This window comes from Notolepis coatsorum (genome assembly GCF_963971535.1).
Source record: "Notolepis coatsorum genome assembly, chromosome: 11".
Taxonomy (NCBI): domain Eukaryota; kingdom Metazoa; phylum Chordata; class Actinopteri; order Aulopiformes; family Paralepididae; genus Notolepis; species Notolepis coatsorum.
Genome location: NC_140175.1, coordinates 62,962,691 through 62,977,384, shown reverse-complemented (window position 1 = coordinate 62,977,384; position 14,694 = coordinate 62,962,691). Strand labels below are relative to the sequence as shown.

The following is a 14,694-nucleotide window of genomic DNA, read 5'->3' as shown; positions in this document are numbered from 1 at the left end:
TTCAGGAGAGAGTGGTGTTGGTTCACAAATAATGACTGAGCTGTCCTGGGGCACAGGAATAACATTCCCATCTAATAGGCTAGTGACAATGCCCCCAACATGTTGAGATACCCCTACAAAACACACAGCATACATATAATTACATACAGAACATGCTGACCACTAGCACGTCAAGTGTTAAGGCTCTCAGAGCGTGTATTATTACTCTACATGAGTTCATATGCCTCAACTCCCATACCCCAGGCTTTATTTTAGCAGTTTTTTTTGTTTTGTGATTTATAACAATATCGATCAATTGAAGTAAAATAGTTTTAGACAAGAATCCATTTCATATATGAGAGACCTTAGAGATGAGGGAAAACATTGTGTTTTGGTCTACCTCCGGTAGGTGTATCTCAAAAGCGAAAGCCCTTTTTGATAGTTTGTCACTAGGCTATGGGGTAAACCACTCAACGAAACAAGAGATACATAGTTTCCATCAATTACTAAAGAGATATTTATAATAAAAAAAAGTATTCTCAGTTTCTAATTAACATAATTAACTTTTTAAGTTTGTCATAAGAACTTCCATGGCTAATAAGCTGTTATGAGACATTATAATCTATTACAAGTAGCCTATGTCTGAAGTGTTACCGTTAGCTGAAATACGTCTTGTGTAAATATCTGAAGTCTCGGCTGTTATGAAACAGGCTGTTGTAATGGAGTTACTCATGTTGGTGATGAAATAGCTGAAGCTAGTGTGGGCAGTAAGCATACAGTAACAGCCTTTGTGCATCAGTCATCCTTGGTCTCATGTGAAAAAAGTATTAGTCAGTGAACAATTTATTCAAACTTAGTTATTTATAATAAAAACATATCAAATTTAATTAAGAATTGTATTAAAGAAGTGATAAATTGCTTCACAATTTCCTCAGAAACTAGTTAAACTCACCCCACCGACACGCAGGCTGAATGAAGCAGGCGTTACGACCCGGATAGGTTATTAGTATTACTCATCCGTGGCCAAGTGCTAAACTGGGCTTTTTGAAGAGGGGAACAAACAGCCCTAACGCTCTTTACCTTTACCTACCTTTACCTTTAAGAAAGTCTTTCTCTGGTCTGCATCCCCTTAACAATTGTGTGTATTGAGCCATACTGTATTGTACCCATTCTGCAATCTGTTAATAAAGTTTTCAATCAATCAATCAAAACCTCCTTCATAATGAGGCTCCGCTCTCCACCAGTGATGCCACAGATTACTTGTAAAAGTAATCCGATTACTGATTACTGATTACTCCTTTAAAAAGTAATCCAAATTACTTTACTGATTACTTGATTATCAGAGTAACTTAGTTACTTTGAAAGTAACTAGGTTACGAAGTCGTCGTCGTTCCCCCAACAGTTTTTTTAAAACGCTTTATTGAAAGTGCATAAATTGTTTTTAACTTGTTTCTCTGCACATAACGTAAATTGTTAAACTAGTGCTTCAGCTTCTGTACCATCAAGTATGGTAAAGCAACAGTCTATGATGCTCACAGCATTAGAGCAGCCAGCCAGTGGTTTTACAAAACCAGTGTATCCATTCACATCTAACAAATGCAGGCTGAACTATTCAATTATATCAACTGTAACTATTAAATTGTTTTTATAAATGTCTCTCTATAAACATACAACCAGTCTCTCTTTAACATGTAAATTAACTGTAAATCTGGCAAATAAGAGCTTTTGCTCTGCCACCATCAAATATACATTAATCAAAAGGGAAAGAAACAATCTCTCTCTTTTGCTGTTTGGCTGGCCTCCGAGTCCTCCTGTACCTAGTCGAAGCGTCGGCTAGTGTTGTGATTCCAGATGCTTTCAATGCAATTGGATGTGCTGTTTTTAGCGGTAGACAGTATTTTGACTGAGGCTACGTTTAGACGAGCGTTTTGGGGTGGAAGTCTGAACAGAAACCGCAAAAGTCTTCTTGCGGTTTCACTTTTAATTTTGCGTTTAGACAAGCGTTTTGGGGTGGAATTCTCAGACGAATGCAGACGAGGCTGTAACAACGGAGCCCTGCTGTCACACGATTGGCGCATATGTCACATGACGTGCTGTGAAGACCCGCCCTACTCTGCCTCTGATTCGCAGACTGTGGATGGGGAATGTGATTGGACCAAAGCAGAATCACTCACAGACAGAGAGTCCAGTCACGCCGCGGGACACATTCTTGTGTAACCCTTTCACTGCCACACTACGTCACTCCCAAATAAGAAAAACAGCTCAAAATGTATTTTTGACTGTCGAAAACGAAATAAAATACTGCATTCCGCCTGCATTATGAATTTATGATGAGATAGTAACGAAATAGTAACGCACAGCCACTTGGACAAGTAACTGCAATCAGATTACTGGCTTTTAAAGATTAACGCATTAGATTACTATTTTCGGGGGAAAGTAATCAGATTACAATAACGCGTTACTTAGTAACGCGTTACCGGCATCACTGCTCTCCACACACCACAACTCTTCCCACAGGGACCTGGAGAGCGGAGCACTTTTTAAATTGATATGGTGTATTTTTGTGGATAATACTATACATTTTCCTCTTTATATTTGATAGAGTTTCAATGAAAAATAAAGTATATATTGTATGCAATTAACACCAGCCAAAAAAACAGGCATGGGAGTGAATACTGCTCAGTGTCTTTGTGTTGTGGTTCCTCTTTGGTATGTGGCCCTTCCTCATTTATTTGTGTTAATGACATTTTATGTGATATTCTGGGTTGGGAGGTAACAGTATACAGTAATCTGAGAGACGTTTTGAAACTGAGGAAGGTTCTGGCAAAACATCTTCTCATTGTGTCATGTTCAGAGATTGTATAATTGCATAAAGACCCAGTGCCTCATCCGTAGCTAACAGTGTATTGCACTACCACAGGACCTAGCATGTCCTACCATGCTCTGTAAATAACTCATGTACATATACCGATATGCCCTACTTTGTTTACTTGTTTTATTGCACAATGTCGTTCTAATGGATTCTTATTATATATTACTATTGTATTATGCACAATCGTTGCGGGCAAGACCCCCCGCATTTCATTGGATACTTGTATGCCGTGACAAATAAAACTCTTGACTTGACTTGTTGTACTATAGGACTTTTATTCATGCTAAATGATAAATGGACTGCATTTATATAGCAGCTTTTATCCAAAGTGCTTTACAACTCATGCCTCACATTCACCCATTCACTCACACATTCACACACCGACGGTGGAGGCAACCATGCAAGATGCCAACCAGCTCATCGGGAGCAGTTAGGTGTTAAATGGTGGAATTGAACCAGGGACCTTCCGATTACCAGATGACCGCTCTACTTCCTGAGTCACTGTCGCCCGGTCTCTCTCTCTCTCTCTCTCTCTCTCTCTCTCTCTCTCTCTCTCTCTCTCTCTCTCTCTCTCTCTCTCTCTCTCTCTCTCTCTATCTCTCTCTCTCTCTCTCTCTCTCTCTCTCTCTCTCTCTCTCTCTCTCTCTCTCTCTCTCTCTCCTTCTTACTTGATTTCATATTATTAACTTACATCTCGGTCCTTCAGAGTTTCACCTGAAGGTCTGAGGACCAAAGCGTGGAACATGCCAAGATTTTAAGAAATAAATGTACAGTATTTGCCATCTTCCGCAGAGTCAGACGTGAAGTTTGATATCAATTGAATCTGCATCAGTTCTGGAGTTGTTGGAAGTTGTATTTCTTCACTTCTGACGGAGCTAGGCTAGCTAGTTCCTACTACTTCCAGCCATTGTGCTAAGCTAGTGCTTGCATGTACGTGGACCTCTCTCTGGGGCTACTGCAGTGTACACAGAGAAGAAACTGATATCAATCTGCTTCTGACTCTGGGGAGGATGGCAAATAAGTGTATCTCCCAAAATGTTGGGGTGGTGATTTTTCTTTTCTACATTCTAGCATGACTATATGTGAAAATAAAAAGCAAGTGATTTATCTTATATGAACTGCTGACCTCTGGATTTATTTATATGCCCAGCATCCAACCTATCTCCTACTATATCCTTTCATCATCCTCCACTTTTACTGGTTATTTAAGTAGACTCCTTGTGTTCTTCATGAACTCCAATATGCAAGAACCGTCCATATGTAATTTATGTACCGCTGAACTTAGTTTGACTCAATAAAGTAAAAAAACATGCTAACCTTTTCGCGAATACATGAATGGACCCAATTCTCTATGCCTTTCGGCTGCACTGCGAAGCTGTTGACTGGGGCCTAGACTTGACCTTGTCCCCCCATCCAATGACTATCCACCTATCGATCTGTTCATCTATCCTCTTCATCCATCCATCCACTCACTCATCCACCCATCTGTTCTTGCTTCTGTTTTGTATTCCAGTGACTTCATCCATCCATCCATCCATCCATCAATCGCCTCTAGCACCATGTCCGCCCCCCCTCCTCCCGCCCAGCCGCGGAATATAGACTTCAGCCTTCCCACCTGTGGAGAGACTCAGTGTAACAGTCGCGGTACCTGCATGGTCCCCCCGGGCGGCGGGGCGGGGCTGGTGTGTGACTGTGTGCTGGGCTACCGTGGAGAGTTCTGCGCGGACACAGTGAATGAGGCGGTGAGCTTGCCGCTGACGCTGGGCGTGCTGAGCGTCATCGTGGGGGCGGTGATACTGGCTTTCATCATCGCTAAGATACGGCAGAGGTGCAAGAGGCATTACAGGTGACTGCGTTCACTTCAATTCACTTTTATTCATCGTCAAGGGACATTTATCATACATGTATAGGAGGGCATTAGAAAATACACCCAAAATACACACACACGCACAAAAAGAGAAACTCACTAGGAAGCTCTACATGTGTTATTCTAGTGGTTTGAGATGAGTCCAAATGCTCCCTCGAAGACTTGATGACGATGTCATCATCAAGATGTCAAATAATTTGAAAGGGGAACTCTACGCCCCATTAAAAAATTTAAAGATGTTATTCCAAAACAGACAACTTTCTCCCAAATTCAAAAACTATAGTGCTAAAGCTTCAGACTTCAGTTTGAGTCTGAAGCTGAACATACCAAAACTGCAGTGTGTACACAAACCAGAGGGGGGAGAGGGAGGGGGGGAGTTCGCACTCAAAGACGGAGCGAGGACGGAGCATAGCACCCGTTCCTAATGAGAAAGCCCCCTAAGGCCCCCTAAGCCCCCTCTGGTTTGTGTACACACTGCAGTCTTGGTTCGCTCCGGGTTTTGTTTACGGTTTTGCGTTTTGAGCGTGTAAGCTGCCGTAGGCGATGATGTCACACTCGAATGTCATGGAACAGTTGAACATACGGAGATGGAAACTGGATGCCCGATATAAGAAAACGAATAACCAATAAATATGAAGTTATATTTGAACCTCTGTTGTCAAGCCTTGTCAATATAACCCAGCTCCTTTTCTCACAAATGGAACTGGTGTCGTGGAGTCCGCTTTGAGTGTTTTCCAGGGTTAGCGGCTAACGCTAGTTAGCTTAGCCTAGTTATTGGATTTAGTTAGCAGCTAACGTTAGCCCATTGCGCGCGTCAATTATATTGCATGTCATTGAGGTTCCGCGCTGGTCTGTGTAATGAAATTACAATTGCATGTCATTGAAGGTCCGCGCTGGTCTGTGTCTTTAATGAAATGAGAGGAAAGCTCTGCGCTAAAGCAAGCCTCATCTCAGCCGCGACGTGACAACATACTCGATGTTGTTATATAAAAATAATCTCGCGGTCTACTTGAAAATCAGCCTGCAATCTACCGGTCGATCACGGCCGACTGGTTGGGCACCACTGGTCTATAGAAATAAATGCATTCGAACAAGAAACCAATGTATAGACATAGCAATGGCAAAAAAAATTGCCAGGCCTAATGCGAGCCAGGGAAGTCTTGGGCTTGTAACGTGGCTTTATCTCGAAGTTTTCATCATCCACTGAGCCGTGAGGCTCAACATGCTTGTTTGGTTGAGGTCTGAACTTGCCAAATTGCCCATAAATATAGTTTTTGTGGGTATTGTCCAGTTGTTGCTGTATGTTTTTATCTGCCCAAAATTCAAGCAAGCATGAAAGCATTACAGTAAGCTTGCACACCACGCCCCGCTTCGTCGTCGGGGACGCTGGTTCGCACCCGAGACCACCTATTGCAGCGGTCCAGGTTTGGAGCGAATCAGTGTCCCCGGGGACGCGGGGGAGCGTTCTCATCACACCCTATTTTGGTGCGATCGCGCTCGGATTCTACCCCGAATGGCTAGTGTGTAAGCCCCTTACTTCCCTGGTTTCCAAGGAACCTGTAAAAGAAGGAAGGGTCATCGCGTCACTGTGTAGCGTGTGAACACACATTGGTGCCAAGTGTGGAAACGTTCAGTTCGGCCAACATTGAGTTGAATGGGATCAGCCATTTTGTTGTTGTTAGCTAAAATTTGATGTATATTTCCTCAGATAGCTGCTATATTTCGAATTTGAATACATGGCTTCAATAGAACTGGCACCAAACGCACTAATGTGCGTTCATGCGCTACAGCCACAGCCATCAACACCATATGAACCCCCCCCCCCCCTCTCTCTTCCTCTCCCTCTCTCTCTCTCTCTCTCTCTCTCTCTCTCTCTCTCTCTCTCTCTCTCTCTCTCTCTCTCATGACCTGGGCGTGCCCCCCCCCCCCCCCCATTGGGACAATGTGCAATTAATTTTTTATTTGTATACTGTAATTTTATATAGCAATTTTATTTTATTTGACTTAACACTGTGCAATAGTGCTCACCATTTATTTATTTAATTCATTGTAACTTTGTACCTCAGCGCTGACCTTCATTGTTTGTTTGTTGTATTGGTTATCCTTTTTTATCGCTCTCTATTGTCTGTTAACTTTAACTGCCTGAGCTGCTACTGGATACCTGAATTTCCCCAAGGGGATTAATAAAGTATCTATCTATCTATCCACTGTGACGTGATTCTTTTATAGTTTATAGTGATTCTGGCTTTATGAGAAAGTAGCTCATGTTCACAAATATTGACTGAACTTTTATGGGTCATGACAACTACCTTAAAAATCTTAATTCGGGTGGTGTTCCCCTTTTTAGGAAGCTATCTCCTCTTCATGAGTAAAGTAGATGAAGTTAGTAAGGGCACATAGCTTCCTGGGATCCTCTGATCAGTCTTGTTCATGAAAATAGCAAGTGTTCCTAATATATTGTGTGTTTTTCTCAACAGAAAAGCAGCAGTGACAGAGAGACAGAACTACAATGTGTGTGTTTAACATGCATGGGACTCCACTAGACTCAAGGTGACACGCAGCATTATGCCTGTAAGTTGATAACAGAAAATAGAATGATAAAGGAACTGGTCTGTCCCCAACGATACTTTCTGCTTAGCGGTGGCCTGCATGTGTTAAGAGTGCAGCTCTAGAAAGCTGTGGGTCATGTAATGGCTGGTTCATCTCAAGGTAGGCAGACTGACAAATCAAAGACCAAGAGCATTGATGGATGGCTTTTAGAATGACCAGGGATAGTTCATATTTTTTGCAACTTCTTAGCCCTATTTCCTACTTACCAAGCTGACTTACTAAGTTGTCTGAAGCTCACTGAAACTTACTCCACAGTGCACACAAAGTAGATTTCAGTGAGCTCCAGTCAGCTCGTACAGACAGGGGCTCGACCCCATTGACTTTGCATTGATTTGTGGCTAACTAGCCACAGCTAGTATGAGGAACAGCATGGATTGTGCTGAGAAAGGACTCTACAACAACATAATTGGTAATTAAGAAACGGTTCTGAAAATCATATTATATTATATAATATGGTCCCCAGGCAATAAATAAAGACTTTATTGTGACGAACCAGATAATCGGCACATCAACTGAAGGACAGGAGCACAGAGTATGTAGCTGTGGCTGGTCCAAGGTAACATCCATCAGAGGCCTACGAATACATCAAGGGCGGATGAAGTGCTTGAAGAAAGTGAGGCCGGGACCTCGCATTGACCATTATCTTCTGAGAGAAAGGTCAAGTCAGGCGAGTGAAGCTCAGTGGCAGGATTTAACCCACAGTCCACCAAGCATCAGTACCCCAGTGGCTGAAAGTAATTCAAGCACATCAGAGAACTTGGAACCAAGTCACTTGCAACCTTCTTTGGAGAAGAACATGCAAGGCCACAGACCTCATGTCAAGTGGCCAAAGTCCAGCAGCAAGAAAGAGTGGGCGACAATCGATGCAGACCTGATCAAAATCCTGGACGGAATCAAAGGAACAGTGGAAAAGAAACTGGATAAAATGGTCGATCTGATCTACTTCTATGGAGCAGAAAGTTTCGGAACAAAAGAGACAGGAAAGAAGGACATGACACCAACAACCCCTCCCAAGTCCAGAAGGCAGCAAGAAATCCAGCGCCTTGTCAAAGAAAGAAGGGACTTGAGGAAGCAATGGAAGAGAGCCTCATTGGAGGAAAGAGTGGGCATCGACCTCCTGCAAACAGACCTGAAGGGACGCCTGGGAAGACTGCGGAGAGCTGAAAACCTCAGGACTCGACGCAAGAGGAAGGAAAGAGCGAGAACATCCTTCTACAAGGATCCCTTCAGATTTGTGAAAGGACTCTTCACAAAGGAAAAGAGCGGGTCACTTAAGGTGCCAAAGAGGGAGTTTGAGGACCATCTGAAAACAACTCACACAGACAGCGAAAGATATGAACAGAGGGAACTACCACCAGACATGCCACCAATTCCTCAACCAGAATACCAGCTGGATGACTGTCCTCCAAGGTGGAGGGAGGTTGAGGAAGCAGTGAGGAAGGCAAGGGCAGCTTCAGCTCCAGGACCAAATGGAGTTCCATACCGGCTGTATAAAAACTCCCCAATTATCTTACGCTATCTGTGGAGGCAAATGAAGGTGATGTGGACAAAGCAAACCATCTCAAAAGCGTGGCGAAGAGCAGGGGGAGTGGTAATCCCCAAGGAGAAGGATGCCTCAAACATCGATCAATTCCGGCAGATCAACCTTGCATTGTTGCTAAAAGGATGACAACATACCTGAAGCAAAACAACTTGATTGACACATCTGTGCAGAAGGCCGGCATTCCTGGTTTCTCAGGATGCTTGGAACATACAAGCATGATATGGCACCAAATCCAATCTGCCAAAAGGGAAGGAAGAGACCTGCACGTCTTATTCCTGGACCTAGCCAACGCTTTTGGATCCGTCCCCCATTCTCTCATCTGGACAGCCTTCAACTTCTTCCACATCTCAAATACCATCACAAACCTGGTGAGAAATTACTTCCAAGATCTGCAATTCTGTATCAAAACAACAGAATACACAACATCATGGCAATCTTTGGAAGTGGGAATAATGGCTGGATGTACCATCTCCCCACTAGCCTTCACCATGGCAATGGAAGTGGTCATTCGAGCTTCCAAGTGGGTTGTGGGAGGAGAACGTCTGCAATCTGGACAGTGTCTACCTCCTATTCGCGCCTACATGGATGACATGACCACCTTGACCTCAACCATTGCATGCACCAAACATCTGCTGGGAAAGCTTCATGCCAACATTACATGGGCACGGATGAAGTTCAAACCCAGCAAATCCAGGAGCATATCCATCGTCAAAGGAAAACTTGTGGACCAGAGGTTCCACATCAAGGATACACCCATTCCTTTGGTGTCAGAACTGTCAAGAGCCTAGGGCGATGGCACAATGCGAGCCTCAAAGACTCAGACCAGAGTGATCAGCTGAGGGAAGAAACCATCAAAGGCCTTGTCAGCATAGACAAGACCTTGCTCCCTGGAAAGCTGAAACTCTGGTGCCTGAAGTTTGGATTGCTCCCCCGCCTGATGTGGCCTCTAACGGTCTACGAGATCCCCATGACCAAAGTCGAGAAGCTGGAGAGGACAGTCAGTTCATACATCAAGAAGTGGCTTGGCCTCCCGCGTTGCCGCAGCAACATCGGCTTGTATGGACACGGGACCTGGAATTGCCTGTCTCTAGCCTCATAGAGGAGTTTAAATGCACCAAAGTGAGGCTGAACATGACCCTGACCGAGTCTCAAGATGAAGTGATCCGAGCGGCTGCTCCCAGACTGGCTACTGGGAGGAAATGGATCCCATCTGAGGCCATACAGCAAGCAAAATCTGCTCTCAGGCATGGAGACATTGTAGGACAGGTGCAGCATGGAAGAGGTGGGTTTAGACTTGGGACAAGTCGACCCATATGGCACAAAGCAACATCAACCCAGAGGAGAAAGCTGGTGGTGGCTCAGGTTCGGCAACAAGAGGAGGCAGACAGATGCGCAAAGGCAGTCTCACAGTCCAAACAGGGCCAATGGACTAGCTGGGAAAACCTGGAGCATCGTAAGCTCACATGGAAGGATCTTTGGGAGATGGAAGGAAGCCAAATCAGCTTCATCATCAGAGCCACCTATGATGTTCTCCCCACGCCCAAGAACCTAAACCAATGGTTTGGAGAAGATCCTTCTTGTGCGCTTTGCCAAACCCCCACAACACTGAGGCACATCCTCACCGGCTGCAAAATCAGTTTGTCCCAAGGGCGCTACACCTGGAGACACAACCAGGTCCTAAGACAACTGGCAATCACCCTGGAAGGAAGGAGAACTACCAACAATGCCCTCCCTCCCCCAATGCCTAGACACTCAAACACCACTTCTTTGGGAAGAGCAGGACAGCTCCCAGCAAAGCCATCTGCAAGAGTAGAGGCAACCCTCCTAGACACTGCCCGGGACTGGAGAATGCAGGTTGACTTGGACCAGAAACTAATCTTTCCACTTGAGATCATTACAACCAACCTCAGGCCGGACCTGGTCTTGTGGTCAACCTCCCAGAAGTCTGTATTCATTGTGGAACTAATTGTACCATGGGAGGCTGCAGTTGGTGAAGCATATGAACGTAAACGACTGAAGTACTCCGACATAGCAGCCGAGGCAGAACAACGCGGCTGGTGTGCCCAGGTGCTTCCAGTTGAGGTTGGATCTAGAGGATTTGTTGCCATGTCCACAACCAAGCTTCTTAAGGGGATGGACAGGCGTTCCAACAAGCTGTCAAAACACTGTCAGAGGCTGCCGAACGAAGAAGCAGATGGCTATGGATTAAGAGAAAGGACCCCAACTGGGCTGCAAAATGACCATCGAGGGGTAAAAGCAGAGGGGGGCACACCTGGGACGCCAGGTGTTGCCGTTGAGCCCTTCAGAGGTGTTGTGGGCCTGTCAACGAAACACCAATGAAGGAGGGTGCCCACCTGAAGACCCCAGTGAAGCTTTTACTTTTCCTGTTCAGTGAGGCCTTCTGTTCAAGGCGGCTATGGCTGCGGGGCGGCTTTTCCCAAGCGGGCCCTTCTGTAACCCAGTGTTCTGTACCCCAGTGTTCTGTACCCCAGTGTTCTGTAGTGTTCTGTACCCCAGTGTTCTGTATCCCAGTGTTCTGTAGTGTTCTGTACCCCAGTGCTCTGTACCCCAGTGTTCTGTAGTGTTCTGTACCCCAGTGTTCTGTATCCCAGTGTTCTGTAGTGTTCTGTACCCCAGTGTTCTGTACCCCAGTGTTCTGTAGTGTTCTGTACCCCAGTGTTCTGTACCCCAGTGTTCTGTACCCCAGTGTTCTGTACCCCAGTGTTCTGTAGTGTTCTGTACCCCAGTGTTCTGTAGTGTTCTGTACCCCAGTGTTCTGTACCCCAGTGTTCTGTACCCCAGTGTTCTGTACCCCAGTGTTCTGTAGTGTTCTGTACCCCAGTGTTCTGTAGTGTTCTGTAGTGTTCTGTACCCCAGTGTTCTGTACCCCAGTGTTCTGTAGTGTTCTGTACCCCAGTGTTCTGTACCCCAGTGTTCTGTAGTGTTCTGTACCCCAGTGTTCTGTACCCCAGTGTTCTGTAGTGTTCTGTACCCCAGTGTTCTGTACCCCAGTGTTCTGTACATGTGCATGGAGGTGGGTGTGTGATGTCCTGTTCTATTGAGGTTGCAATGCGTGCAATGGCCATATTGTGAGGTTGGGTGTGGGGAGACTGATCATCCAGGCGGCGGGTGTTGGTTATGCCTGTGAGTTTGGCCTGTCTGTTAGTAACGGATAGTAAGTTAAAGAAACAGGTGGAACAGTACAGTAGGATGGTACAACCGTAGGAGGAGATGGGGGGCAGCATAGAGTCCTTTGAGCTTATGGATGACTGATTGCTCCTTTTTTGTGTGTCATTAGTGTGCTGGAGTCTATTGTCCAGGTCTGAGGTATTTGAAACTTTCAACCATTCCAACTGTTCCAACCAAATCAGAACTTTAAGTTTAAGTTTATCTCTCATAGTCAGACGGCAACTGTTTTGCATTTTCTGTTCTGCATGTTTTTGTCCGGAGGCCCATCACGTCGTTTCAATGTCAAAAGCAGTTGCAGAAACATGTCAACCTTGTAATGTATGTCTTCCTCTCGTCAGACGTTTCACATACTTACATGTCATTATATCTGTCTGCCTATCGCTCTGTTGCTTGATTGAAATATGACATACTGTATGTGTTAATAGCAACACATTTTAACAGTGTTTTAAAACTATATATAAAATTTTAATATACATTTAATAACCCTCCTTTCCTCTCTCTTTCAGACGAGGACTGTGATCACATCAACACTTCAATAAGCGTCTCTTCATGTCGAGCTGACCAGCTCCAGTTCAGCAGCTTGTGTACAGACAGGATCCGGGAGGGGGTTTGATCTCCTCCCCCTCTTGCCCCGGAATACAGAAAACGCCCTCTAAGAAAGTAGTTATTGATGTATTTTTTGGTGGGATATGAATTTTTTGTTCACCATCATGTCCATTTAAAAAGGGGAGGGATATCAGTCAAAACATAGGTACCTTATTTATATGTTTCTTTTTTGAAATAATACGGTTTTTGGTGTGGGAGGGGCCTTTTGATGCTAGAAACCCCGCCCCCCAAAATACCTGTACACACTCCTGTTGTTTTTTAACATCCAAGGAGCAAGCGCCCTGAGTTTAAAGAGGTAATTTTGCTGCCCTAGTGGTTGATATTTACACCATGCTGCACACTATGCCCCACCTCTACTATCACAGTACCTCTTTTTCTTCCTAGACAGTCTTTGATTTTACCTCCAAAGAGGCACTCTGACATCACAGATTGGCGTGGGGCAGAGTGTACGGTAAAAGGACTATGTGTTCCCGCCCTGTTCATCCACAGTTTGTCCTCATCCAAACACATTTGGCTGTGCATTTTCTCAACCTGTTTCAAGAAACTGTATACAAACCTGCCATAACAGTTCAGCAACCATATAAAAGCCTGTCATAACAGTTCAGCAAGCATATAAAAGCCTGCCATAACTGTTCAGCAACGGTATAAAAGCCTGCCATAACTGTTCAGCAAGCATATCCTGCCATAACTGTTCAGCAAGCATATAAAAGCCTGCCATAACAGTTCAGCAACGGTATAAAAACCTACCATAACTGTTCAGCAAGCATATAAAAGCCTGCCATAACAGTTCAGCAAGCATATAAAAGCCTGCTAAAACTGTTCAGCGAGCATATAAAAGCCTGCTATAACTGTTCAGCAAGCATATAAAAGCCTGCTATAACTGTTCAGCAAGCATATAAAAGCCTGTCATAACAGTATGTTGTAGTATGTTGCACATATTGCACTCCATGTACTGAATTCTAATGTAATATGATGTACAGTACATAGTACTGTATGTATGTAGTACATACTATGAATTTGGAAGCAGCCATTTACTCATTCACTCTGTCCAACCATCCTAGTCTGAGTAGTAGTGATTCCATTGTTCAGACTAGAGAAAACGATTGAGACAATTGAGGAAGATTGCACTTGCTCAAAATATGTGTGTGTTTTGGAATGTGCACTATACAAACACACACACGTGTGCACACAGACACACACACAGAATGTGTGTTTATGTCTGAGTCATGGTGATAGAGACAAATAGAGTAGCCACACCTGCAGACAGCTCTGGGAAACATCCGTTTCAATGATGTCACAGAGTTTCAACTCCATACATGTTTATCCTAAATGTAAAACCAGATTTAATTTATGATCATTCATAAAAATTAAAAAAATATATATACAATGTAGCCCATTACTTATTTTACATCGCACATTACATACCTTTTGTGTGTCGGTTTACATCTGACACGCCCCTGTAGGAGAGAGAGAGAGAGAGAGAGAGAGAGAGAGAGAGAGAGAGAGAGAGAGAGAGAGAGAGAGAGAGAGAGAGAGAGAGAGAGAGAGAGAGAGAGAGCAGGCAGGCCCAGATGTTTGTGGGTTTGGGCCTGAATGCAACCCTATAATTATATATGATTGACGATATAATTAGGTTAATAGTCGGATTGGTGTTTCTTTACAGGCCACTCTTCAAATGACAACAAGTTACAAGTTACAAGCCTTTTGACAAAAGATACATTGTTCCAGGCTACTTTTAAAATGTTTTCAAAAGAGAGGATCACAACTTTAAATGTCATGTGTATGTCTTAACTGGTCTGTCTTCATTTCTACCCTCCCATATGTGATAGCTTGCTTTATTGTTGTTTTTAGAGATGGCCGATACACTGCAACTACTTTTCTCGCTTCACTCTGTTAGATCAGTAGTACTTAAAGGGGCATTTCACCAAAAAGCAATGCAGATTTTTTTCCAAAAACTCCAATTGGTTTTGCACACATTAATTTAGTTTGACAGTTATTGAGAATACATGAGTTTGAATATGGCCACCA

The 14,694-nt window shown here is 44.1% G+C and overlaps 1 protein-coding gene across 3 annotated transcripts in view; it reads left to right on the top strand.

Moving 5' to 3' along the window:
• The window catches only part of LOC311236385 (uncharacterized protein), a 17,561-nt gene extending 3,343 nt beyond the window's left edge, over nt 1-14,218 (top strand). Inside the window, exons 2-5 of one of the 3 annotated variants that reach the window (XR_014620209.1) lie at nt 4,365-4,697; nt 7,196-7,268; nt 12,170-12,198; nt 12,567-14,218. Coding sequence is in view for 2 of the 3 variants with exons in the window: in XM_084324051.1 (XP_084180177.1) it covers nt 4,411-4,697; nt 7,196-7,241 (333 nt within the window). In the remaining variant the exon portion in view is untranslated. Of the gene's footprint in view, nt 1-4,364; nt 4,698-7,195; nt 7,290-12,169; nt 12,199-12,566 lie in introns of all 3 variants that reach the window. The other 2 variants (XM_084324051.1, XM_084324050.1) reach the window with 2 other exon arrangements.
• Nucleotides 14,219-14,694: the final 476 nt, after the last annotated feature.